General features: G+C 47.6%; 1 protein-coding gene and 2 pseudogenes across 2 annotated transcripts; 2 read left to right on the top strand and 1 right to left on the bottom strand.

Moving 5' to 3' along the window:
* The first annotated feature begins 942 nt into the window (after positions 1 to 942).
* LOC129627150 (liprin-alpha-1-like) lies at positions 943 to 27,765 on the top strand. 2 transcript variants are annotated; one of them, XM_055546796.1, is made up of 5 exons: positions 943 to 1,017; positions 1,652 to 1,803; positions 2,646 to 2,821; positions 26,881 to 26,947; positions 27,662 to 27,765. In XM_055546796.1, the coding sequence occupies exons 1-4, from the start codon at positions 1,000 to 1,002 to the stop codon at positions 26,934 to 26,936; spliced, it is 402 nt and encodes a 133-aa protein (XP_055402771.1). In that variant the 5' UTR covers positions 943 to 999; the 3' UTR covers positions 26,937 to 26,947; positions 27,662 to 27,765. The 2 variants fall into 2 exon arrangements, with proteins under 2 accessions (XP_055402771.1, XP_055402770.1); XM_055546795.1 differs by lacking the exons at positions 26,881 to 26,947; positions 27,662 to 27,765 and having other exon boundaries at positions 2,646 to 3,001.
* On the bottom strand, positions 6,431 to 6,550 carry LOC129627409 (uncharacterized; annotated as a pseudogene).
* LOC129627420 (uncharacterized) lies at positions 21,942 to 22,060 on the top strand (annotated as a pseudogene).

The raw sequence follows: 27,765 nt of genomic DNA, 5'->3' as shown, positions 1-27,765 counted from the left end.
CCCGGGAGCCCTTCTGCTGGGCACATCAGACCAGCGCCGTCCCCCTGGGGTTGGTGACCTGGGTGTGCCGCTCGCCTGCTCTGTGGCCTGCTTTGCCCTCCTGTTAAGTGGACACGGTGCTGCCCATCCTGGCCACGTGGGCACCAGTGGTGTGGCTCCCATCCTGGGGGAGGGCAGCCAGGCTGTGGACCCAGAGGCCTTCCTCAGGAGGAGGCCCGGGGGAAGGGGCTGGCCAAAGTCCCTGACTTTGAGGCAGGTGTTTGTCTCCACTGAGTCCATAGTCAACCCAGGTGTGTCACTTCCCTGCTCTGTTCGTTGCTGTTTTCTGATTTTTATAAATGCTTATTTTAACTTGAATTTGAGATTGATCCCTGTTCAGTTCCATGTGGAAAATTTCTAGCCTTTGTAGCCTTCTGTTGTCTGAGGGTTCTTGTTAGAGCTCAGGGGAGGGAGCCCAGTTTATCCAGCTGCTGTTAAACGAGTTCAGCTGCATTTTGCACTGTCACTTTGTTGTCACCAAGCTCTCGTGGGACTGCACAGGGTCCGTATTCTTTACAGAATCCCACTAAATTGGCACAGGTTAGTTGGTTAAAACAGCACACTCATTGTTTATAAAAATACATGCCATGCATGTCTCCTAAAACCTCCCCTGGCTTAACCACACACCCAGATGTATGAGTGAGACCTGTCTGGACCCTGATGGGTTAATCTGTCCCCACACTGTTGCCACCACTGTCTTTCCTGTCCTCACACCCAGGACCAGCAGAAAAGCTGGGAGTCCAGGAGAGATCATCTCTCTTTTTGTTTTTTTTAATTCGTTTGTTTTTTAGCTGAAAGATAATTGCTTTACAGAATTTTCTTTTCTGTCAAACCTCAACATGAATCAGCCATAGGTACCCATATATCTCCTCCCTTTTGAACCTCCCACCCCTCTAGGGTGATACAAGATCATCTCTTAGTGAAGACCAGGGGGTGCTTTATGGAAACCACTGTGAGCGAATGACACTCGAACTGCCTGTAAGTACTTCAGTGGGGAGCCCCGAGTCTGTATGTTACCGAGAAATATGATCCAGGCACATGGTGTTGGTGTGGAGGGGTTAGGTACCTTTTCTGTGTTTCTCTTGTTGTCATGGGTTCCAGTAACCTGCATCATCACTACAAATGATCTTGGATGGTGGCACAAGCTGTGTCTTTTTCTCCTTCAAACAGAAAGGTCTGGACGGCTTTGCTGAGAGGTTTCGTACTCTAGCTGTGGTGCTTCTGAGCAGCATCTGGCGATGAGCACAGTCCTGTCATCAGGGCAGTTCATGCCATGCAGGGTCCACGGTGCCAGGGTCGCTCTGCTGTCCTGCCCGGCAGGGCCATCTGGTCGCTGGATTCCAGGGAGGGCCGAGGCCGGCTGCAGGGAGGCTCCCGTCCGGGGTCTCTGCACTCAGTCAGATGCTCTCGCTGCCCCATAGCCCTGCTTCTCTTGAACAAGACAGTCCTTTAAGATGGCATTAAGCTAGAACAAGGGGGTTTTTTGTACTTGGGGGAAAGCATAGCTAATAGATTTTCAAATAAGTTTCTGGTTATAATGTAACGCCTGTGTGATTGCCATTTTCAAAACAGTCTATTGTTAGCCAATTTGACACTTACCTCACTCCCTCAGCTGCCAGCTTTACGGGAAGAGGTAGGAGATGACAAGACCGCCATCAAATGTGAAACCTCGACCCCCGCCTCGCCGCAGTCCCTTCAGCTGAGCCGCCTGCATACGGGGGCGCTGCACACAGCCACCCACGAGGACCTCAGGGACGCCCACAAGTAAGCGGCCTGTGTGCGCGTCGTCAGTTTCAGGAGCCCTGCGCCTCTTGTCTTGAAGGAGTTGCAAGGATGATTTTAAAGGAATACCATTGGGTTCAGTGCCTGTATTTAGTGGTGAACTTCAGGTGCTGGGGAAGAAGAGCTCAGTGACCTCAGTGATTTTAGAAAACGTCCTTCTCTACAGATTGACTCCTGTGGGAGCTTTCTTCCTGATCTTGGTAGAGGTCTGCCCGGCCCGGGGCACGTTCCTGACAGTGACGGCCCTGTGCCTCTCAGGTTCGCTCTTGAGTGTCCCTCCTGTTTCCTCAGGGGTCTCCTCTCAGGAGACTCCGTCCCCTCCTGTGACTGACACTGTCCTCATTGAGACCACCACCTAAGCTCCCATCCTGAGCCAGGCAGCACTCGATGGACGACACATGTGGTCACTTGGCCAGCTGACCTGCATGGTGACCGTCGCTCTCCTGCCATGGCCGGGGACAGTCACCCTGCAGGAGGTGGGGGGAACTGCCCAGAGCAGGGGAGCTTGCCTTCTGCTGGAGCGTTTTCACCTGCTGAGCAGCGACCCTGATGGAGGGTCGGAGTGCCCTCTGCACCAGCTGGCCTGGAGTCAAGCCCTCCTCAGGGGAGAGCTCAAGGCAGAGAATCTCAACTTCCTGGGGTGGTTCTCTGTGTCTCGGAGCCTGCATTGCTCGTGTGGAGTGTGTTTGGTGAAGGAGACTCCACTGCCTGCTGCGAGGTTGAGGCGCGGGTGTTGCTGGGTGCCTGTTTCTATCAGTAGCTCTTGTGGAGGGCTGTGTGTTTGCACGAGGGTGCCAGTTAAAGGTCCTTTTCTCTCCCTAAAGCTCGACAGGCTCTCAGGACAACCCCGGGAACAACCCCAGCAGCAGCACCAGCAGGCAGGACTCGCTGCACAAAGCCCCAAAGAAAAAGGGCATCAATCAAGTCCTCCATCAGCTGCTTGTTTCGCAAGAAGGAAAAGGGCCGGCTGAACACCCCAACAAGGAGGCATTAGGACCAGGTGGGTGCTTCACCGTTCAGAGGGAGGAGGGCCTGCAGGCATCTCCCTTCTGTGTCTCCCCTGTTGTCCCCACGAGGCTCCAGTCACTCACGCTGGGAGTCCTCCTGGGAGCAGGAGCGGAAGAGGGGTCTGTCTTCTCAATGAGTCTGAGATGATCAGATGAGTTAACGAGTGGATGGATGGATTGATTAGTGAGTGGTGGATGAATGAACAGATGGCTGGCTGGCTGGGTGGATGGACGGAGCATGGAATGAATAAAGCAGATGATTGTACTCCAATGCTAGAAACATATTGTACAAAATTGATTGAATAGGAGCTGGGCAATGATTGTTTCCTCCTAACAGTGACACGTGTTTGGAAACTGCCTAAGTGCTCATCAGTGAGGGGTGAAGTACAATCTGTGGACACCCCAAAAGGAATAGCCTGCCCTCCTTCCTGCCACCTTCCCCATCCCAGGAGCTCATCAGGGGTTCTGCCCATGCCCCCACCCCACCCCACAGCCACACAGGTCCTCCTGGGGTCCCCTCATCACACAGGGTTATCACTAGGCCCTCATCTCACTTGGCTTCATCTTCTTGAAGACAGGATATGTTCCTGCCTCTTCAGCCACAAATTTGTTGAGTCTTATTTGTGCTGGGTGTGGGATTTACAGGGGTAAGTAAAGCAGATGTGATCTGGAGCACAGTTAAGTGACAAGAGAGAAAAAGGAGCAGGTTATTAAATGCGATCCCTATTATTAATATATACAACGCTGCGATGGATGGTGCATTGATTATATACCAGATGCTGTGTGTGCCCCTTCCCAAGCAGGTGTTGCCCCCTCACAATTTACAGAGGAGGACATGGTGAACGGTCACACGGTCAGGGAGTGGTGAGGGCAGGTTCACACACACGCAGCGGGACCAGGCATTTTGCCAAACCACAGCCACCTCTCTGGTGGATGCCACCGGAATGAGATGGTTCTATGGCACGATGATTCAATGGACGTAAGTTGGAGCAAATTCCAGGAGATAGTGAAGGACAGGAAACCCTGGAGTGCTGCAGTCCACAGAGTGGCAAAGAGGGGGACACACCTGAGTGGCTGAACTAAAACCTGAGTGTGTGCTAACTTGCTTCAGTCGTGACTGACTCTGAGACCCCAGGGACTGTAGAACACTAGCTCCTCTGTCCATGGGATTCTCCAGGCGAGAATACTGGAGTGGGTTGCCATTTCCTTCTCCAGGGGATCTTCCCGACCCAGGGATCAAACCCCAGTCTCCTGCGGGCGGATGCCTTGCCATCTAAACCAGGACACTGCTAATTCCCTAGGCAAAATACAAAGAAAAGAGCTCGTGTTCTACCAAGTGGAAAGATGATTTAAGAAACAGGAGGTGTCCTTTGTTGGTATCTTTGAATCTTTCTTTAGATTTCGTTGATTTTTACTATTAAGCGTACTTGAACAAGGCAAGAGAGAAACCCCAGAACTGAAAAACAATTGACTTTTTTGAAAGAAACCTGTGCAGGTTAAGCACTCTTCGTTTTTGAGAGATGGTGAAATGCAAAGTCTTGATTCAACACATATGACTTTTGTGAACTTTATTTCAAATCTACATGATGAAACCTTAAGGCGTCCAGGAAGAAAGGAGTAGAGCGGGAGACAAAAAGAGCAACCTTTCCCCTTGGTGCCATCCCAACCAGCTGCTTACTTCCTTCATCTCATGGACTACCATCTGGTCTTATCTGGTTTGTCTGATTCTTGTTTTAGGGACCGTTTCTAGTCACAAGGCTGTCAACAGTGGGGGGTGGGGTGGGGGGTGGGGGAAGCCCTTCTTTCCATTCCACATGAGACCCAGTGGACAATCCAGGCCCTGGCCACTGCATAGAGCGTGCAGCAACAATATCAACGGTGATGCTGGTTAACAACGCATATTCCTGGAAACCACTCCGTTGGCCACTGAGTGTGTGCGGTGGTGGTCTGGAACCTATACCTGGAAGCTTTCTTGATGATTGCAAATGACACCAAAGTCCGAGGACGATGGAAGATCTTCACGTTTCTGCAAGAGCCACACACCTCCAGAAGGAACCACAAGACTTGCCTGACATGGTCAAGGTCTAAGTATTGGACTACACGTCGGAAGGTCTCCACCTTTGCTATGGAAGTCAAACGATCTTTCTTGGAAATGAAAATGGATCACACTGAACGTTCACATTCTTCTCGAGCATTTGAAAAGCCCTAAACTGTAGAAATCTGCTGTACGAGTTCCTTGAAAGCAAGAACCCATACTGATGGATATGTCTTAATGCCTTAGATTGTGCCTTGAATATAGCGTACACATGAACCCAGGAAAGGAAAGAATGGAATCGCCAAATATACAAAGAGATCAAAAGTGCCGAGCCAAGTGACACCTTGAGGCTTCCAAGAACTTTTCTGTCTTTCACACACTAAGTAAATCCTGAGCACCTACGATGAGCTGGGAGGCATGTAATAAGTTTCTGGAACTAGAAGGCGGAGAGAAGCAGACACAGAGTTCCTGCTTTCACTGAGACGAATCTAATGATACATCACAGGCAGATCCTTGGAGAACTTGTCGAGGGGCCTCTACCCTCACCAAAACCTGGGTGTCAGGGAAGGCTTTTCAGAGTAACCATTGCGTTGAGGTCCATAGGTGGAACCTACGTAAACCAGGGTTGAGATGCAGGAAGAATTTCAGGCAGGGAAAACAGCATCCTGGAAGTCTACGTGACCAGGGAAACTTAGGACGTTCAAGAAATGAAAATGCCCTATGGGATGGAAGCCAAAGAGTGCAGAGGGCATTCCAGGGACAAGACATCCGAGAAGAACGTGAGGAGCAGGCATGAAGGGAATTGGTCGTATCTTCAATATGATGGGAAAATACAAGAGCCGTTGGAGCAGGATGGTGACAGAATTGCATCTGCATTTCCAAACGGTCATCTTGCTCCACATCACTAATGATTGGAGAGACTCAACTCCAAACGCCAAGGAGGGACCACTTCGCCCGAGTCCGATTGGGCCTCATTGCAATGTCTGTCCATAGCAGATGCTGGAGAAGCTGTGGAGCAAAGGGAACTCGCCTCCACGCTGAGTAGGAATGGGAGTTGGTACAGCCGGGATGGAAAAGAGTATGGAGGTTCGCGAAGGAGCTAAACGTAGAAGTAGCCTATGGTTCAGCAGTCCCACTCCCAGGCATAGATCCACCCCCAGTCCAAGCCAACAAGCTAGATGCCCCGTTTGGGCACATCGATCTGTGCGCGCGCTCGCATGCGCATGCGCGATCGCCTGCGAGGCTGGGGGTGGGGCGGGGGCTGGGGCTCTGGCTGGAGTCGGTGCAAGCCCCGGGATTGCCTGAGGCAAGCCAAAGGAGCCCCAGAGGGAGACGGGACGGCCGGTCGTCTGGTTTCCTGAAAGCCGAATGCGAATGCGGAGGGGCTCGCGGGCCGCGGGGAGGCAACCCAGGTCTGCAGCGGGAGTCGGGGCCCCGGCCACCCACTCACTCCCCCCGCCCCGGGAGGGGCTGGGGCTGCGGGGGTGGCGGGGGGGCGAGGGGGGGTGTGGGTCCAAGAATTGGGACGCGGGGCGGGGGCTAAAGGACCTCTTCTGGTAGGCAAAAAAGCCTCCAGCACCCGGAATTCCCAGGTGGTCTCCCATCCAAGATACTGAACAGGCCCGACCCTGCTTAGCTTCCGAGATCAGACGAGATCGGGCGCCTTCAGGCCGATAGGGCCGGAGACGGACGCGGCCGCCGCGGGGCGCCCTAAGAGCCTTGCGCTTCGCCTCCCTTTCGCTCTGACCTGCAGGTCGGGCCAACGGGCCGCCCCTCTCCTCGGGGGGCCGTGCTGTACTTGAGCCGCACGACCCGCGACCGCACTCCAGCCTGCTGACGCCGGCCCGGCCCCCGAACACCGCCAACACCAGACCAGCAACCGCCTTGCCGGGCCCGGGGGCCCGATGGGCTTCCAGGACCCCCCAGTGACCGGGAGGGCGTGCGTGCGTGCGCGCGGGGCCTGGGGGGTGGGCTGAGGGGTGCGGAGGTCTCGGCGCCCTCCCACCCCCGGCCACTCCAGACCCGGCCGCGCTGGCTGAGCGGGGCCTCCCCCCCCATCCCCTTCGCTGCTCAGGGCCGCGCGACCCCGGAGGTGTCGGTCTTCGGGGCCCGCCGCCTCCCGATCCCCGCGGCCCGGGGGCCTCTGAACCTCCTGCGGGCCTAGGCGCAGCGAATCTTGAGCGCCCAACTTGCCCGGCACCTGCCCGCTGCCCAAACCCACCGGGAGCCACGGAGGCGCGGTCGACCGGAGCGCCTCAGCCCCGCCCCTTTGCCCTACCGAGGCGCCCCCCTTGTCCCCACGCCGCCCGCCAAGCACCCGACCTTCCTGAGAGAGCAGACGAACCACAGGCAGGCACACAGACAGACAGACAGACACACACACACACACACACACACACACACGAGTGTGGTCTTTGGAAATACTTCTGTTCGTAGTTGCTGGGTTGAGCCCAACTCTTATAGGACCCATGGAGTGCGGCCCATCAGGCTCCTCTGTCCGTGGCATTTCCCAGGCGAGAATACTGGAGTGGGTTGCCATTACCTTCTCCAGGGGATCTTCCCGACCCAGGGATCAAACCCGAGTCTCCTGCGGGCGGATGCCTTGCCATCTGAACCAGCACATTGCGAATTCCCTAGGCAAAGCAAAATACAAAGAAAAGAGCTCGTGTGCTACTAAGTGGAAAGATGATTGAAGAAACAGAAGGTGTCCTTTGTTGGTATCTTTGAATCTTTCTTTAGTTTTCGTTGATTTTTACTCTTAAGGCTACTTGAACAAGGCAAGAGAGAAACCCCAGGACTGAAAAGCAATTGACTTTTTTGAAAGAAACCTGTGCAGGTTAAGCACTCTTCGTTTTTGAGAGATGGTGAAATGCAAAATCTTGATTCAACACATATGACTTTGGTGAACTTTATTTCAGATCTCCATGATGAACCCCTAAGGCGTCCAGGAAGAAAGGAGTAGAGCGGGAGACAAAAAGAGCAACCTTTCCCCTTGGCGCCATCCCAACCAGCTGCTTAGTTCCTTCATCTCATGGACTACCATCTGGGCTTATCTGGTTTGTCTGATTCTTGTTTCGGGGCCTGTTTCTAGTCACAAGGCTGTCAAGAGTGGGGTGGATGTTTGGGAGGGGGGGGAAGCCCTTCTTTCCATTCCACATGAGACCCAGTGGACAATCCAGGCCCTTGCTGCTGCATTGAGTGTGCAGCAGAAATATCAACGGTGATGGTGGTTAACAACGCATATTCCTGGAATCCAGTCCTTTGGCTACTGACTGTGTGTGGTGGTGGTCTGGAACCTATATCTGGAAGCTTTCTTTATGATTGCAAATGACACCAAAGTCCGAGGACGATGGAAGATCTTCACATTTCTGCAAGAGCCACACACCTCCAGAAGGAACCACAAGACTTGCTTGAAATGGTCAAGGTATTGGACTAAAGGTTGGAAGGTCTCCACCTTTTCTATGGAAATCAAAATATCTTTCTTTGAAGTGAAAATGGATCATACTCAACGTTCACGTTCTTTTAGAGCTTTTGAGAAGCCCTAAATTGTAGAAATCTGCTGTACGAGTTCCTTGAAAGCAAGAACCTATATTTATGGATATGTCTTAATGCCTTAGATTGTGCCTTGATTATAGTGTACACGTCAACCCAGGAAATAAAGAACTGAATCGCCAAATATACAAAGAGATCAAAAGTGCCGAGCCAAGTGACACCTTGAGGCTTCCAAGAACTTTTCTGTCTTTCACACACTAAGTAAATCCTGAGCACCTACGATGAGCTGGGAGGCATGTAATAAGTTTCTGGAACTAGAAGGCGGAGAGAAGAAGACACAGAGTTCCTGCTTTCACTTAGACGAATCTAATGATACATCACAGGCAGATCCTTTGAGAACTTATCGAGGGGCCTCTTGTCTCACCAAAACCTGGGTGTCAGGGAAGGCTTTTCAGAGTAACAATTGAGTTGAGGTCCATAGGTTGAACCTACGTTAACCAGGGTTAAGATGCAGGAAGAATTTCAGGCAGGGAAAATAGCATCTTGGAAGGCTATGTGACCAGGGAAACTTAGAACATTCAAGAAATGAAAAATGCCCTATGGGATGGAAGCCAAAGAGTACAGAGGGCATTCCAGTTAAAAGACATCAGAGACTAACGTGGGGAACAAGCATGAAGGGATGTGATCATATATTCAATATGATGGGAAAATACAAGAGCAGTTGGGGCAGGGAGATGATAGAATTTCTCTGCATTTCCAAAATGTCATCTTGCTCCATAACACTCATGTTTGGAGCGACTCAACTCCAAGTTACAAGGAGGGACCACTTCCACGAGTTCGAATAATCCTCATTGCAAAGTCTGTCAATAACGAATGCTAGAGAAGATGTGGACCAAAGGGAACTCGACTCCACATGCAGATTGTGTAGGTGAATTCTCTAAGAAATTAAGGGAAGGAGTGCTACATCTTGTCTATTGTATTGTGTTTAGGGGGAACTATTTTGGAATTAGAGGAGCCCATTTCTCAGTATATGATTTCCAAACTAGGCAAGTATAATTACAGTCTGATAAGATGTAACTCAAATAACTTCTGAATGTTAATTGATTTTGAAAGAGGAAATAATCTTGCAAGAGAAATATAGACAAACAGGAAAAGCATAGTTGTCAATATATTAACCTAGAGATGCTACAAATATTGTTTAAGAAATATGAAAGTTTCATGGAGTATTTCACATGAAGGAATTATTTCCTCTTAAAAGTCAAAAGGGCTTCCCTGGTGGCTCAGAGGTTAAAGCATCTGCCTGCAATGCAGAAGACCTGGGTTTGATCCCTGAGTCAGAAAGATCCCCTGGAGAAGGAAATGGCAACCCACTCCAGTATTCTTGCCTGGAGAATCCCATGGATGGAGGAGCCTGGTGGGCTACAGTCCACTGGGTTGCGAAGAGTCAGATACTACTGAGCAACTTAACTAACTTAAAAGTCAAAAAGGATCATGAGTCCACTCATAAAAATGATTTGTTCTTCAGTTTTATCATGAATTACCTGACTAAAGGATGATTATGTATTGTATTATTCCTTCAAAATTATAGCACATTGTTCACTTTCCAGATTTTTATTTAATTGATATTTATTTAACATTGACTCTGTGCCAGCACTGCAAAGCCCACCCACACACCCTACACCAATTTTGTGACTTCATTAGAAACCACTTAATCAAGCAAATTCTATAGTTACCTCTATTTTACATCCTAAATTGGCACATTATATGTCGCCCTACTTAACACTATTAAGATTATCTCTTTTTTTAAAATTCTTGATAAATATAATTCCTGGCTTCCTCACAAAATAATTTAAATTATATAAAAACTGGAACTTTGTCTAATTTATCACTGTATTCTTAGCTCTTCGAGGAATATTAGTACTAGATATTCAAAAGACTCGTATTAAATGAAAATGATTTCAGTGGGTCTCAAAAGAACTTGTCTTTAAAAGGCATTGGTGCGGGGAGCTGCCCGTCAGAACGGGGTCCTTTGTCCAAAGGACACAGCTCTGGGAGCTGCCTCAGTCCTTGAGGGTTTGCTTGCAAACATAGCTCTCTGTCCCGCCACCCGAGATTAGGCGCTTATTTACTGCAGGCACCTGGAGTTCTGTGCAAACTTCTCACGCACAGAGAAATATTATCTGGTGTAAGAAATAATAACAGGGTGCCATTCCCATGCTCTCAAGATTTCTTGTGACGGTTTGTAAGATGTGTAGGTCAAACAAAGAAAATGTTAACTGTCTTGTCTTTCTCACGCTCTTCTGTATAAATGTGAGATGCTGAATAAAGTTGGTGTCAGACTGCGTCCCTTCGTGGAGACGTGTCTGAACCTCTCGACCCCATCTTTGATGGAGATTTCTCTTGCTTTCGTTTCTTTTCTCAGCCCCGCCGTGCACGTTCTCGGGACCTGATCGACTTTGCCGTCTAGCACCGGCACATTGGTGCCATTTAAAGTAGATATTAGGTTTCCATTTTCTCATCAATGATTCGTTTCATTGGTTTTGTCATTTCAGATAACTTTCTTGAACATCAGATCATGGAAGATAGAAATAATGTTACTGAATTTATCCTCTTAGAACTTTCTATGGACAAGAAAGTCCAGATCCTCTGCTTTTTATTTTTCTTATTCTGTTACCTGGCTATTTGGTTGGGGAATTTGATCATTGTGATTTCTATTACATGCAGTCAGCTAATCACCCAGCCCATGTACTTCTTCCTTAACTGCCTTGCACTCTCAGATCTCTTCTACACCTCCACTGTGACACCCAAACTCATGACTGACTTACTGATGGAAAAAAGGCCATTTCCTATAAAAACTGCATGACACAGCTTTTCACCACCTACTTCTTTGGGGAGGGGGGAATGAGGTCTTCACCCTCACAGGGATGGCCTGTGACTGCTATGTGGTCATCAGCAAACCTCTCCACGACGCCATCACCATGAACAGGCAAAAACGTCACTCAATTCTCATAGCGTCGTGTGCAGGGGGACTTCTTCATTCTCTTGGTCTCTTTCTTCTTGCGATTGTTTTACCTTTCTGTGGCCCCAGTGAAATAGACCACTATTTCTGTGATGCATATCTTTTGTTGAAACTAGCCTGCACTGATACACACAAAATTGGCTTTTTTGTCATTGCCAATTCTGGCTTGATGGGACTGGTGCTCTTTGTGGTTTTGATGGCCTCCTACATTTTGATTCTGTATAATGTGTGCACATATTCTGCAGAAAGCCACCATAAAGCACTTTCCACCTGTAGTTCCCACATCACAGTCCGTGATCCTCTTTTTCACACCTGTCATCTTTGTTTACATTAGACCTGCCACAACATTACCAGAGGATAAAGTGTTTACGCTCTTCTACACAATTATTGTCCCCATGCTCAACCCGCTTATCTACACACTTAGAAACATGGAGATGAAAAATTCCATAAGAAGAGTTTGGTGCAATAAAAGGTTCTGGGAAAGGAGCTTAATGATCTGAAGGTCATTCATCTCTGACGCCAGTGACTGTCTTCTCATCACTCCCTCTGTTGCTGAGTCTCTCCTGCTAATGGGAAAATCAGTCAGAATGTGTAAAAGCCAAGCCTCCAACAACAGCTTGCCTTCAGTGGTTTCTTCTTTATTTTCCTCTCAATGCGTTTTCCTTGATTTCACTTTTCACTAATAATCCCCTTTGTTTAAAAAAAAAGAAAAGGAAACTTTTTACAGAGTAAAAACACACTGAAAAATCTGGAGGGAGAGTGATCCTGCCTGTATTGAAGGCTAAACCTGGGGGAGACTTCGCTCTCAAAATACTTGGCCTCAAGGTATAAAAGGTAATAATATGTTACAAGGTAAAAGACAGTTAAAGAATCCACCTGCTAATGCAGGAGACACATGTTCAATCCTTGGGCCAGGAAGATCCTCTGGAGAAGGAAATGGCTACCCACTCCAGTGTTTTTGCCTGGGAAATCCCATGGAGAGAGGAATCTGGTGGGCTACAGCCCATGGGGATGCAAAACAGCTGGACATGATTCAGCGACTAAACAAAAACAAAAAGGCAGTTATAGGAAAATAAGAACAATCACATACTGCAAACTCCTTTCAGAACTATATACCTAGCCTTGTATCCTACAACTCTAGATTTCTTTTAATCAAGTACCTAGAGATTTTTTTTGTGTGTATTTGTGAACTGCTATTATTTTACTTAAGTGAAAAGAATATATAGATCTAAATACAACATAGTGTAAAGTCCAGCCTTATAGTCGACATGGCAAGTCTTACAGTCTGAAAAGCAAGTCACTGTGTGATCTGTTTGTGAAGTAACATTGTAAGTATTGGGGGAAATATATGTGTATGTGTGTGTGTGTGTGTATATATATATATATATATATATATATATATACAAACTCATGCGATTTGAACTGGGTTTGACATTAAGTATACATGATCAAGGAATAAATAAACTACAACTGACTTTGCTACAAAAAAGAAGAAAATATAAATCCTTTAGTTCCTCAAAACAGATGATTTATCTCAAAGTAAAAGACTTTCACTTACTATCTAAATTCAAGTGTAGAATAATCCTAAAATAATATTTGACAAAATATAGATCAGACTCAGTGATGGGAATATATATATATATATATATTCTGCTGCTGTGCTTAGGTGTTTCTGACTCTGTGGCCACATGGACTGTAGCCGACCAGGCTTCTCTGTCCATGGGGATTCTCCAGGCACAAATATCGGAGTGGGTTGCCATGTTCTCCTCCAGGGGATCTTCCCAAGCCAGGGACTGAACCCAGGTCTCCCACATTGCAGGCAGACTCGTTACCAACTGAGCCATCAGGGAAGCCCAAGTATACTGGAGTGGGTAGCCTATCTCTTCCCCAGGGGATTTTCCCGACCCAGGAATCAACCAGGGGTCTCCTGCATTGCAGGTGGATTCTTTACCAGTTGAGCTACCAGGGAAGTCTAATGTGTATACATCCATACCTATAGGATTTTCATGATTTTCTAGGGCAAAGTATACATTTTGTTTGAAATACATTTTTAAGATTGCTGCATTTTCTTATGAAAATGTGCATAGTTTTGGATATAAAATGTAACTATTAGTATAGATTTGTATTCTATATAATGAGTTAAACTATATTTAATACTATAGATTTATTTTAGGTAATAGGATATTTTCTAATGTTTCTCTCTCAAATAATGTAATATTTTTTAGAATTAATAGGACAGATGATGGATTTTAAAGAATCATATTATTACTATGTCATAAAAATGTTGTTAACTGTTCTCCACACAAAGATAGGCCATATTAATATTTGGCTATATTATGTGTGTGTCTCCTTCAGAATTTTCCACAGTTTATTGTGACCCACACAGTCAAAGGCTATGGCATAGTCAATAAAGCAGAAATAGACGTTTTTCTGGAACTCTCTTGCTTTTTCGATGATCCAGCAGGTGTTGGCAATTTGACCTCTGGTTCCTCTGCCTTTTCTAAAACCAGCTTGAACATCTGGAAGTTCATGGCGCACGTATTGCTGAAGCCTGGCTTGGAGAATTTTGAGCATTACTTTACGAGCAACAAAGATCTGTCTAGTCAAAGCTATAGTTTTTCCAGCAGTCATGTATGGATGTGAGAGTGGACTATAAAGAAAGCTGAGGGCCGAAGGATTGATGCTTTTGAACTGTGGTGTTGGAGAAGACTCTTGAGAGTCCCTTGGACTGCAAGGAGATCCAACCAGTCCATCCTAAAGGAGATCAGTCCTGGGTGTTCATTGGAAGGACTGATGTTGAAGCTAAAACTCCAACACTTTGGCCACCTGATGAGAAGAGCTGACGCATTTGAAAAGACCCTGATGCTTGGAAAGGTTGAGGGGAGGAGGAGAAGGGGACAACAGAGGATGAGATGGCTGGATGGCATCACTGACTCAATGGACATGGGTTTGGGTGGACTCCGGGAGTTGGTGATGGACGGGGAGGCCTGGTGTGCTGCAGTACATGGGGTCTCAAAGAGTCAGACACGACTGAGGGCCTGAACTGAACTGAATATGTATGTGTCTTATGTTTGTACTTGCAAGATACTTTGCAAATATTATTTTGCATATTTTGCTGAATATTTAAATGTCAAAAAAGAATGGTGTTTCAGAATTGTAAATAATAATCTTAAGGAGGCAGAAGTTATCAAAGTAACTGAATGAATATGTTGTAAATAATGTAAATCAACCAAATCTTACTTAATTTCCCAATTGAATTATCTCCTCAAGTGGATCAGTTGTTTGGAGTTACATTTTCATAAAGATCATCCATTCGTCTTCCCAGATAGTTGCGAATATCTGGTAATAACTGATATTTTTCAATATCCCCATCTCTGTGTTTGCTTATAGTGTTTAACAGCCTTCCATAGAGACCTCAGCTCTGCCTTCATGTGTAAATTAGGCAGAAACCATAATCCATGACCTTCAGCCATGAACTACAGAGTTTAATACCAGATATTTTGGGTGAGGAATTTTTAAAAAAGATGCTTACAATATATGCCATTCTTATCTCTCCTGTTAATAAATACAAGTACTAGGAAATAAAGAGGCCAGAATATATTGCTTCATTTCACAGAGACATCATTCATACAAATCTCTCTCTCTCGGAATGAGGCTTAAAATAAGACATTATTCTGCCTGCCTCATTCAGTCTGGATTCATGAGCAGTTCAGGTTGTGGGGTGGTGGTTGCTTTTTGCTAGTAAATCACACTGTATGAGAAAACTCATATATTGAGTTTAATTCCTATTATGTGGGGATTTCTTATGTTATGTCAGTTCAGTTCAGTTCAGTCGCTCAGTCGTGTCCGACTCTTCGTGACCCCATGAATCGCAGCACGCCAGGCCTCCCTCTCCATCACCAACTCCTGGACTTCACTCAGACTCACGTCCATCGAGTCAGTGATGCCATCCAGCCATCTCATCCTCTGTCGTCCCCTTCTCCTCTTGCCCCCAATCCCTCCCAGCATCAGGGTCTTTTCCAAAGAGTCAACTCTTTGCATGAGGTGGCCAAAGTACTGGAGTTTCAGCTTCAGCATCATTCCTTCCAAAGAAATCCCAGGGCTGATCTCCTTCAGAATGGACTGGTTGCATCTCCTTGCAGTCCAAGGGACTCTCAGGAGTCTTCTCCAACACCACAGTTCAAAAGCATCAGTTCTTCGGTGCTCAGCCTTCTTCATGGTCCAACTCTCACATCCATACATGACTACAGGAAAAACCATAGCCTTGACTAGACGGACCTTTGTTGGCAAAGTAATGTCTCTGCTTTTGAATATGCTATCTAGGTTGTTCATAACTTTTCTTCCAAGGAGTAAGCGTCTTTTAATTTCATGGCCGCAGTCACCATCTGCAGTGATTTTGGAGCCCCCCAAAATAAAGTCTGATACTGTTTCCACTATTTCCCCATCTAGTTCCCATGAAGCGATGGGACCAGATGCCGTGATCTTCGTTTTCTGCGTGTCGAGCTTTAAGCCAAGTTTTTCACTCTCCACTTTCACTTTCATCAAGAGGCTTTTGAGTTCCTCTTCACTTTCTGCCATAAGGGTGGTGTCATCTGCATATCTGAGGTTATTGATATTATCCCGGCAATCTTGATTCCAGCTTGTGTTTCTTCCAGTCCAGCGTTTCTCATGATGTATTCTGCATAGAAATTAAATAAGCAGGGTGACAATATACAGCCTTGACGTTCTCCTTTTCCTATTTGGACCCAGTCTGTTTTCCCATGTCCAGTTCTAACTGTTGCTTCCTGACCGGCATACAGATTTCTCAAGAGGCAGGTCAGGTGTTCTGGTATTCCCATCTCTTTCAGAATTTTATACAGTTTATTGTGATCCATGCAGTCAAAGGCTTTGGCATCGTCAATAAAGCAGAAATAGATGTTTTTCTGGAACTCTCTTGCTTTTTCCATGATCCAGCAGATGTTGGCAATTTGATCTCTGGTTCCTCTGCCTTTTCTAAAACCAGCTTGAACATCTGGAAGTTCACGGTTCGTGTATCGCTGAAGCCTGGCTTGGAGAATTTTGAGCATTACTTTACTAGCATGTGAGATGAGTGCAATTGTGCGGTAGTCTGAGCATTCTTTGGCATTGCTTTCTTTGGGATTGGAATGAAAACTGACCTTTTCCAGTCCTGTGGCCACTGCTGAGTTTTCCAAATTTGCTGGCATATTGAGTGCAGCACTTTCACAGCATCATCTTTCAGGATTTGAAACAGCTCCTCTGGAATTCCATCACCTCCACTAGCTTTGTTCGTAGTGATGCTTTCTAAGGCCCACTTGACTTCACATTCCAGCATGTCTGGCTCTAGGTCAGTGATCACACCGTCGTGATTATCTGGGTCGTGAAGATCTTTTCTGCACAGTTCTTCTGTGTATTCTTGCCCCCTCTTCTTAATATCTGCTGCTTCTGTTAGGTCCATACCATTTCTGTCCTTTATCGAGCCCATCTTTGCATGAAATGTCCCCTTGGTATCTCTAATTTTCTTCAAGAGATCTCTAGTCTTTCCCATTCTGTTGTTTTCCTCTATTTCTTTGCATTGATCGCTGAGGAAGGCTTGCTTACCTCTCCTTGCTGTTCTTTGGAACTCTGCATTCAGAGGCTTATATCTTTCCTTATCTCCTTTGCTTTTCACTTCTCTTCTTTTTCCAGCTAAGTCATACAGTGACTCACTTAGTGGCTCAGTCACACACTTGATAATGTAAGGAACAACACTTCTTGAAACAGGCAATATAGAAAACAATAGCAGTAATAGTAGAATCATAAGTAAGAAGTTAAGTCAAGAACTTCTAGTAGGTGTAGCCCAGTGACATCTCCATGTCATCTGACTTAGTTTGCTAAATGACTATAGCTTGCTGTTGATATCCTGGTTGTAGATCCTGAGCATCTGATCTTGATTCAAAGACTGGTTATTGAGATAAGCTTTAGAAACAAACTCAGAATGTCCTTTTTAACAACTTAATTAAACCTCTTAGCAATGTAACATAACCACAAGGAACTATCTCAGGAGTGCGTCTTAGTAAATACAGACCTTAACTTAAAAAACTGGAACTTAATATTCAGTGAAACATAATAGATGCCATAGGCCTGACATCAGTTAGGTGGATTTTTCTTTTAGAGCTCCCCAGTATACGTTGAGATTTCTGTATATGTCGGGAGACAGTCTTTTTATTTACCTGAGAAGGCTGTTCAGAACCCAAGTGTCTCCAGCTTCTGGAGGGATGAGGCAGAGAGAAAAAAGGTATAATTTCACCCGTAGGAGTAAATCACTAGATTGTTTTAAATGACCAGTAACTCGAGGAGAAGTGCTTCTTTATATCTGAAAACACAGAGTAAAAATCAACAGTATGTCAGACAAAAAGTCGTGAAAATTGCGGTCATATTTAGCAGTCTACTCCATCCCATGCAATTGATCCCTTTGTTCTGCTGTCCTTGCCCAATGGCCAAGGACATCAGTGAAAGCAGTAGTCTCGAAGAAACTCATGAAGCTTTTGTGAATGTCTGTATGACCTGTCCAGCAAAGTGGGTGCCCTGATCACTGGAGATTGTGGAAAGCACCTTTTAACCATTTTTTCTATTCTGAGATATTAATTCTGAAGCCAGGAAAGGCATTATCAAATAAAAATGAGGTTTGTCAGGGAGCCAGGAAAAGCCAAGTGGCCACGTTGGACCTCTCATAGCCCCAACCCTTTGGTTTATGGCCATTTTTAATCCATTTTAAATTCCCTGAAGAGGCGTTAACTTTTGTAGAAGCAGAATGAGCTGTGTTCATATGTGCTGTAGTCTGTTATCAAAAGCCACATTCCAAGAAAACTTTGTTCTTTTAATCAGTGAGAGAAAACCAAATTCCAGTTTGGTAACAGCTTATATTCACTGTGAAACAATAGTTATTCACTTAGTCATAGTCACAATAAGACTTCAAAGGCAGTTTAATGTCTTAACAAACTTGTAGCATGCACAAAACTCTTCTTTCACTTGCAACACACCTTTTTGCACTTTCTGTATTCGTCACTTCATTTGTCCACTTAGAGGACAGCCACCTGTACGTTTAGACTTACTTTGCTTTTCCTTAATAGAATGTAATTCCATTCCTTATTACTTTTTATTAAAAACACACATCTTACTTTTCTTCAGAAACCATGACTTGTACTTTACATCATCATTCTGTCGATTGGTAAGGATAAATCACCCAAAGTTATATCATTTATAAAAGTATCTGCACAATGTCTCTGTTAATTAGATCAATAAACAAACATCAGTATCACGTATCAATACAATAATGATTATTTCCCAGTTCACACAAGCCTCGAATTCATTTACTTTAATTTCCTTGAATTTAGAATTGTTTGATTTGTAAGCACTTACTTCTCTTTAGGCCAATTAATTAGAGCTCATTGAACCACTTAGCCTTTAGCAATTTTTTCCAAGGATGGAGACATACACCGAGACACACACAAATCTGGACAGACAGAAACCTCACAGTTTTCCACCTGAAATTTAAATTGTCTCTTTGTCCCTTTTATTTTCTTGGCTTGAGTTCCAGCTCATGGCTGGAGTCCCGGATCGAGTGGGCTGTGTATCTCAAGGACATGATAAGAGTTAACTCAGGTTTTTCCCCAGGCATGTTTCTGTTTCTCAGGCAGGATCAGAGCTCCCCAAAAGAGTATTTTCACAAGTCAAACTTTTAGTAATTACATGTGCAAAAGGAACCAGTTTTGCAATTTCAAAAAGATTCCATTTTACCTAGTTTTCTCCGGAGTCTAAAGAATACACATGGCCATTCAGGGTTCAAAATGTCATTTCTCCTTCATGTAGTCATAGCTTCATAGCTAAAATTTAAACCAGAGAGTGCTCAAATTGGCTCTGATGACAGGGGTAGACTGATCGAGAAGATGTCCCAGCAGGGATTATCTCTCTGGGCAGGTGAGGTCGTCTCTTAAAGCAAAGAAACCCCATATATAAGGGATTTTTAGGCCTTGAGGATCAAAATTATCCCAGTTTTTCAAGATATTATTCAAGGGGGGGTGGTGGTTCTGGACTGTTAAGCCCCATCTGTAAGAGAGAAAAAAGCAGTGCCCAGTGCCATGGCTTTTTTCTACCAGAGGTGTCTGCCCCTGCTCTAGACGGGGTTGGAGACTGATTTTCCACCTAAGCTTCCTTCCCTGGCCAGAGCTAACCTGTCTCTTACAGGTGAAGGTGTCCTACTCCCACCCCCCCCCTCATTCTACCACCCAGGCATGGTGGAGATGCACCAGGGTTAGACCTGATGGCATCCCAGATTGATGTCCAGGTCCTCACCATTAAAACCTTGGTTTGATTTCCCTTTTATTCCGGCACCACCTGGGGTGGAACAGAGTAGTTTTCCGGATGCTCGCCGAGCCAAGACCACTAGGGGAAGCACCCAACTTCTGTGTACCTGCGCACATTCCTCATAACAGTATAAGTGGCAAGTCATAAAGGGATGAACAGAAAACCCAAGACATCCTCCTGAGAGTGGCCACACGAGTCTATTTAATAACAAAGGAGGCGATGGAGGGCCCGCCTGCGAGGAAAAACTAATCCTTCATATGCATGGAGTGCCAACATCATCCTTTTGATTCCTGTCCCTCAGACTGTACAAAAAGAATACCTAAGGAGTTGAGACAAGAGCCACTGGAGGGCTTCGTCTGCTCTGCTAAGAGCTAGCGCTTCTAAGGGAAGAAGCCCAATGCACTTTCAATCTGCCCAAATCTGGGGTGTCCCAATCTGTGTCCTCAGAAATCTCATGCTCACCAGCAATGCCTCAATCCATATAGTCCAGAGGCATAGCCACGACAAGAACTTGCCTGTGTGTCTGTGGGGTCAGGATGGTGATTTCCAGTCTGAGAGATGTCCCTGGAGCTAGAGCTCCAGCTTGCTCCCTAAAGTGCTCCTGTCTGCAGTGTCCTGTAAAACTTGGAATGGGGGCCTTGCTAGAAAAGCACAATAACAGCATGGATTGCAAGTCCCTTGAAAGTCTACAATCCGGCACACGAGGTTAATAACTTTAATTCCCCAAGCAGATATGAAATGGTCAGAGGGACCAGGAAAAGCTGACTGGGGAAAAGAAATTCAGTCCACATGCTTCTGATTTAGTAAAGTAGCTGCTGCTGCTGCTGCTGCTGCTGCTGCTGCTGCTAAGTTGCTTCAGTCGTGTCCGACTCTGTGAGACCCCAGAGTTGGCAGCCCACCAGGCTCCCCCGCCCCTGGGATTCTCCAGGCAAGAGTACTGTAGTGGATTGCCCTTTCCTTCTCCAATGCAGGAAAGTGAAAAGGGAAAGTGAAGTCACTCAGTCGTGTCCAACTCTTAGCGACCCCATGGACTGCAGCCTACCAGGCTCCTCCGCCCATGGGATTTTCCAGGCAAGAGTACTGGAGTGGGGTGCCATTGCCTTCTCCGTAGTAAAGTAGAGACCACAGTAAACGAGCAAAAGAATCTCAACTCTGAGTGTTCTTACTTTGTCTTGAAGATCTTGGACAAGCCCCCAAGATGATAACCTAGCAGTCAACGGTGACCGATGCCACTGGATTCATGGTGTCTGAAGAAGAAGATATTACTCTGGGGCCAAAGACAGTCTCAGTCACTCAGAGCTTTGTGTATATTTTATTTAAAGTGAAGGTGACAGAAAAAGCTTCTGACACAGACATCAGAAGGGGCTCACTAATTTAAGTGGGGCCATATATACGTCTCAACTAGCCTCTGAGAATAGACAAAAAACATCTCAAGGATGTGAGCGTTTTGCCCAGACCCTTTCCTATAGCATACATCCAAAGCTCAAAAAGAGGAATGTCCTTGAACCTGAGATACTGCTCCCTACAATGCCTACTTGTCTTAGGCCAAAGAATGTGAAAAAGCAAGCAAGCTTGCCTCCTCCTTAAAGGGGCTTTAGGCTTGGACTCTTTATCAACCTGCTGGGACAGGTAAGTATACAGTTAAAATCAGAAAACTCTAATGTTGTAATGGTGGTGAGTAAAGCATTTGTATAACATACCACTGATAACTCATATAAGTATATCACTTATAAATTCAGTATGAAGGTCAAAAGATAAAATATCAAAGTAATGATAACTACAAAATGAAATAATGGAACCATGTTTGAAGAATTAGATGACAGTATGATACTAAGTCAACAAACAGAGAGACCCAATGAAGAGCTACAAATTATTTTTTTTAAAGGAAACTAACATAAATTCTGGATTTGAAAACGAAAATAATTGAAATGAAAAATTGATAGGTTCAATAGCACATATGAGATGCTGGCAGAAATAATCCATAAACTTGAAGATGAATTCATAGAAATCAATGTAAAAATAAAGAGAAAAAAATGTTGAGGGAAAATGATCTAAGGCATCCATTCATTACACCATCGAGTATGGAAGGAGAGAGACTCTCAGAAAGCAGGGAGAGAAAGGGGAGGGAGTAAAATTACTTGTAGACGGAATGGCTGACCGGCAGGTCAGAGCGAAAGGGAGGCGCAGCGCAGGGCTCTTAGGGCGCCCCGCGGAAGCCGCGTCCCTCTCCGGCCTTATCGGCCTGAAGGCGCCCGATCTCGTCTGATCTCGGAAGCTAAGCAGGGTCGGGCCTGGTTCTTACTTGGATGGGAGACCGCCTGGGAATACCGGGTGCTGTAGGCTCTTTGCCTTCCCTCTCCTTTAGCCCCCGCCCCCACGTCCCAACTCTTGGGCTCCCGCACCCCAACCCCTCCTGGGGGTGGGTGGCCAGGGCACCGACTCCCGCTGCAGACCTGGGGTGCCTCCGCGCGGCCCGCGAGCCCCTCCGCATTTGGCTTCCAAGAAACCAGACGACCGTCCCGCGGGTCTCCGTCTGGGGCTCCCTTGGCGTGCCTCAGTCAATCCCCGGGGGGCTGCACCAGCTCCAGCCCCAGCCCCAGCCCCAGCCCTACCCCCAGCCCCACCCCCACCCCCCCATCCTCGCAGGCGAACGCCCGAGCTTGCGCGCATCTGCGTGCACACACAGATATATGTGCACAGACGGTGCATGTATCTTGTTCAGTTATACTTTTGGTGGATATGTGCCTGGGAGTGGGACTGCTGAATCATATGGTACTTCTAGGTTTAGTTCCTTCAGGAACCTCCATACTCTTTTCCATAGTGGCTCTACCAACTCACATTCCTACTAACGGTGGAGGCGAGTTCCCTTTTCTCCACATCCTCTCCAGCATTTGTTATCTACAGACTTTTCCATGAGGATCATTCTGACTAATGTGAAGTGGTACCTCGTTGTAGTTTGGAGTTGAGTCTGTCCAATCATGACTGATGTGGAGCAAGATGACCTTTTTAAAATGCAGATGCAGTTCTATCACCTCCCTGCTCCAACTGCTCTTGTATTTTCCCATCATAGTGAAGATATGACCAAATCCCTTCATTGCTTGGTCCCCACTTTCTTCTCTGATTTCTTTTCACTGGAATGCCCTCTGCACTCTTTTGGTTCCATCCCATAGGGCATTTTTCATTTCTTGAATGTACTAAGGTTCCCTTGTCACGTAGCCTTCCAAGATGCTATTTTACCTGCCTGAAATTCTTCCTGCATCTCAACCCTGGTTTACGTTGGTTCAACCTATGGATCTCAACTCAATTATTAGTCTGAAAAGCCTTCTCTGACACCCAGTTTTTGGTGAGGGAAGAGGCTCCTATAGAAGTTCTCAAAGGATCTGCCTGTTATTTATCATTAGATTAGTCGCAGGGAAAGAAGGAACTGTGTTTCTTCTTCTCTCCGCATTCTATTTCCAGAAACATATTGCATGCCTACTAGCTCATAGTAGGTGCTCAATATTTATTCAGTGTGTGAAAGACGGAAAAGTTCTGTGAAGCCTCAACTTTTCACTTGGCTCAGCACTTTTGATCTCTTTGTATCTTTGTCGATTCAGTTCTTTTCTTTCTTCTGTTGATGTGCACACTATATTCAAGGCACGATCTAAGGCATGAAGACATATCAATAAATATAGGTTCTTGCTTTCCAGGAACTCGTACATCATATTTCTATAATTCAGGGTTTTTTTTAATGCTCTAGAACAATGTGAACTTTTAGTATTATCCATTTTCATTTCAAAGAAAGATCATTTTACTTACATAGCAAAGGTGGAGACCTTCCAACTTTCAGTCCAATACTTATACCTTTACCATTTCAGGCAAGTCTTGTGGTTCCTTCTGGAGGTGTGTGGCTCTTCCAGAAATGTGAAGATCTTCCATAGTCCTCAGACTTTGGTGTCATTTGGAATCATTAAGAAAGTTTCCAGGTATAGGTTCCAGACCACCACCTCAAAGAGTCAGTAGCGAATGGAGTGGATTCCAGGAACATGCATTGTTAACCAACATCACTGGTGATTCTGTTGCTACAGACTCAATGCAGTGGGCAGGGCCTGGACTGCCCACTGGGTCTGATGTGGAATGGAAAGAAGGGCTTCCCCCCTCCACTGTTTCTAGCCCTGTGACTAGAAACGGTCCCCAAACAAAAATCAGACAAACAAGATTATCCCAGATCATAGTCCATGAGATGAAGGAACTAAGCAGCTGGTTGAGATGGAGCCAAGGGGAAAGGTTGCTCTTTTTTTCTCCACCTCTACTCCTTTCTTCCTTGATGCCTTAGTGATTCATCGTGGAGATTTGAAATAAAGTTCACAAGAGTCATATTTGTCAAATAAAGATTTTGCATTGAACCAACTCTAAAAAATGAAGAAAGTTTCACCTGCCACATGTTTCTTTTAAAAAGTCAATTGCTTTTCAACTCTGGGGTTTCTCCATTGCCTTGTTCAAGTAGCCTTTTTTTTTTTTTTTCCGTTGAATTCATGTAGCCTTAATCGTAAAAATAAAATAAAACTAAATGAAGATTCAAATATACCAACAAAGGAAAGCTTCCGTTTCTTAAATCATCTTTCCACTTAGTAGAACACTAGCTCTTTTCTTTGTATTTTGAGTAGGCAATTAGTTGTGGCTCAGATGGGAAGGCATCCACCTGCAGGAGACTCAGGTTTGATCCCTGGGTCGGGAAGATCCCCTGGAGAAAGAAATGGCAACCCACTCCAGTATTCTTGACTGGGAAATGCCACGGACAGAGGAGCCTGACGGGCCACAGTCCATGGGTAGCATAAAAGTTGGGCACAACTGAGCAACTAAGAGCAGAAGTATTTCCAAGGACCACATTCAAGAGATTTGGAACTCTTGCTTGACTCCCTCATGTTGACCATGTTGACTAGGCAGCAGATAGCAGCTGATTCATCTGTACAATTAAAAAAGAATGTGTCATTCTGTTCTATACTTTTCTGTACTGTAGGCAGAGACTGTACAGAGCAGATGTCTGGACTTGTACAGGACTTTCGGTCCTTTAGAGGATTACAGTGGCACCATCAATGCTTGCCAGAGGTGGCAGGAAGGCGGCCCTGGAAGTTTGAGTCCAGACATGTCCAGTGTTTTAGACTCATATATCAGATGAGTCAGAGTGCATTTACCCTTCACTATGTCTCCATAGAAAGTTGCTTTGGGTTTGGAGGTACACACACACACACACACACACACACACACCCTGCCGCCGAGACAGGTCAAGAGCTAGAAACCACAGGTAAGGGAGATGGAGAAAGAGGGAGAGAGAGACAGCAAGAGGACACGCAAGCTTCCCAACCCCCGGCCTCCACACCCTCCCCCTCCACTCTGGGTATCCACCCGGCCCCAAGTCGACCCGACCCCACCCTCACCCACCGACACACTCACACACACTCTCACACACTCACCCTCTGGCCTGGGGGTGGGGGCTGGGTCTCGCCTTAGGTAGCCAGGCCGAAGGGGACCTTTGAGACCTCGGCTTCGAGGAAGTCTTGGGGTCCCCACGGGTGACCGCCAGCCCCAGGGCACCGCGTCCAGCTGGGGCCCGGCCCAAGGCTGACGCCCCCTCCCTTGGGGAAGCTGCTTCTTCCGCGTGGCCTTCCTCTGAGGTGCGTCACGGGCTGTGCCAGTGTGTCTGTCTCAGATCCGATGCCATCCTCTCTCCCCTGTCTCCTGTTTGCTGTCTCTCTGTCACTCGCTCTGTGTCTCCATCTGTCTCTGCCTCCCTGTGTGTGTGTGTGTGTGTGTGTGTGTGTGCACGCGCGTGCGCATGCGTCTGTCTGTCTGTCTGTATCTCCCTCTCGCAGTCTTGGAGTCTGTCTCTGAACTTTCATCTCTTTCTGCCTCTGTCTCTCCTGACACCCGGCGGCCCGTCCGTTCCTCTGGCCCCAGCCTCTCACAGGTGCTATGGCTCTGGCTGACGAGCTTGCGACGGCGGGCTGTCGACTGTCTGTGTGTCTGTCCGTGTGACTGCCTGTCGCTCGTTTGCTCTCTCAGGAAGGTTCTGTGCTTGTCCGGCGGCGTGGGGGAAAGGGGGGGTGGTGCTCGGTAGGGCGAAGGGGCGGGACTGAGGCGCTCGGGAGGACTGCGCCTCCGTGGCTCCCGGTGGGTTTGGGCACCGGGCAGGTGTCCGGCAGGATGGGCGCTCAGGGCCCTGGCTGGGCTGCGCCTAGGCCCACAGGAGGCTCAGAGGCCCGCGGGCCGCGGGGGAGCGGGTGGCGGCAGGTCCGAAAGCCAGACACCTCTGGGCCGCACGGCCCTGAGCAGCGAACGGGATCCGGGGAGGCCCGGTTCGCCGAGCGCAGCCGGGCCTGGAGAGGCCCGGGGTGGGAGGGCACCGAGACCTCCGCGCCCCTCAGCCCACCCCCCAGGCCCCGCACGCACGCACGCCCGGCATGCCGCTGGGGGTCCTGGAAGCCCTCCGGGCTGCCGAACCTGGCCAGGCGTTTGCTGGCCACGGGGCGGCGGTGTTCGGGGGCGTGGCGGCATTGGCCGGCCGGAGTCTGGTCGCGGGTCCTTCGGCTCAGGTACAGCGCGCGCCCCCGTGGAGAGGTGCGGCTGGCTGGCCCGACCGGCAGGTCAGAGCGAAAGGGAGGCGCAGCGCAGGGCTCTTAGGGCGCCCGGCGGCAGCCGCCTCCGTCTACGGCCATACCACCCTGAACGCGCCTGATCTCGTCTGATCTCGAGGGCTCCCATTTGATGGTGGGCTTGTCATCTCGTACCTCTTTCTCGTAAAGCTGGCAGCTGAGGGAATGAGGGAAGTGTAAAATTGAATAACAATAGACTATGTGGAATCTGTGAATCTGGAGCTCTGTGAATCCGTAGGTCTAAGGAGAGACTGGCAGCTGCCGATGTGGAGTATCTGTCCCCATGACCACGTTTACGTTATCAAATGTGCCATTGACCGCCCTCCCCCCACCCCGGGGGGCAGGGACCCCCACGTGGCAGCCTCCAGGCTCGCTCTCTCCAGCTCATCCACCCTCTACAAGTTTCCCCAGACCCTCAGTAGGAGTGGGCACTGCTGCAGGTGTGCATTGTGTGTCCTCGTGCCCCATGTGACGTTGCACGACTAACCGCACTCTGTGTTTGCACCCTTCCTCCCACGCTCATGGGACCAGGCAGCGTGGCGGGAACGCAGGGGCTGGATTCTGCTACAGTCAGGACTTGCTCCTGATGTGCTTCGGGGTGAGTACAGGCCGGCCTGGTCCTGCGGGGGCACGGAGCCCACGCCCCAGGGAGTGGAGGGTCAGCGGGTCTCCGGAGGTTAGCCTGGGAGAACCCTCACAGCAGAGAACGTGACCTTGGCGCCCCACTGCCGCCGGAGTGGTCAGAGCATGGCCAAGGCCCCTCGCATAGGGACGCGTGGGTATCCCTCCCACAGTGGCAGTGCTGCCGGCCACGCCCTGCGTGCACGTTCTCGGAGGGAACAGGGCCCAGACCGTCAGGGTTCACGAGGCTGCCCTGCCCTGGACCTCTCCGTGCAGAGGCCAGCATTTCACACGGAGGTGCACCTGCATCTGGGGCTCGGTGGCCACTAAGGGGCCACCCTCCCTTGCAGGTGCTGCTCTGGGTGGTCCTCTGGTGGGTCCGGCCCTGGGGCCCAGCCCTGCTCGAGCAACTCTGAGGGCAGGAGGCTGTCTGCTCTGTCCTGTTCACATCTCAGCTAGAAAGCTGGATTGGGCTTTTGAGGGTTTTTTTTTACCAGCAGCTTTTAGCTATATGTCAGAATAAAGTCAGCCACCGAGTTCTCTCCTTGATCTGCTTGGTCCTCCATGTTTCTCTGAATTCTCAAAGCAGCTGAAGCCCCAAATGGGGTAGGGGGTGGGGGTGTCAGGAGGGGCAGGGGCTGGGGCACCAGCTGCCATCCCAGGACTGACTTTTCTGTGTGTTTGTTTCCAGTTTACCTGCACGAATTCTCCAGATGTTTATACAGCATCCAGTATACAACAAAGACTACATTTTGAACTCGATGTCATCTTTACTCTGTTAATACTTGTTACATG

This window comes from Bubalus kerabau, chromosome 14 (genome assembly GCF_029407905.1).
Source record: "Bubalus kerabau isolate K-KA32 ecotype Philippines breed swamp buffalo chromosome 14, PCC_UOA_SB_1v2, whole genome shotgun sequence".
In the NCBI taxonomy this organism is placed as follows: Eukaryota; Metazoa; Chordata; class Mammalia; order Artiodactyla; family Bovidae; genus Bubalus; species Bubalus kerabau.
The sequence above is the reverse complement of the archived record's forward strand: the minus strand, read 5'-3'. Positions and strand labels throughout refer to the sequence as shown.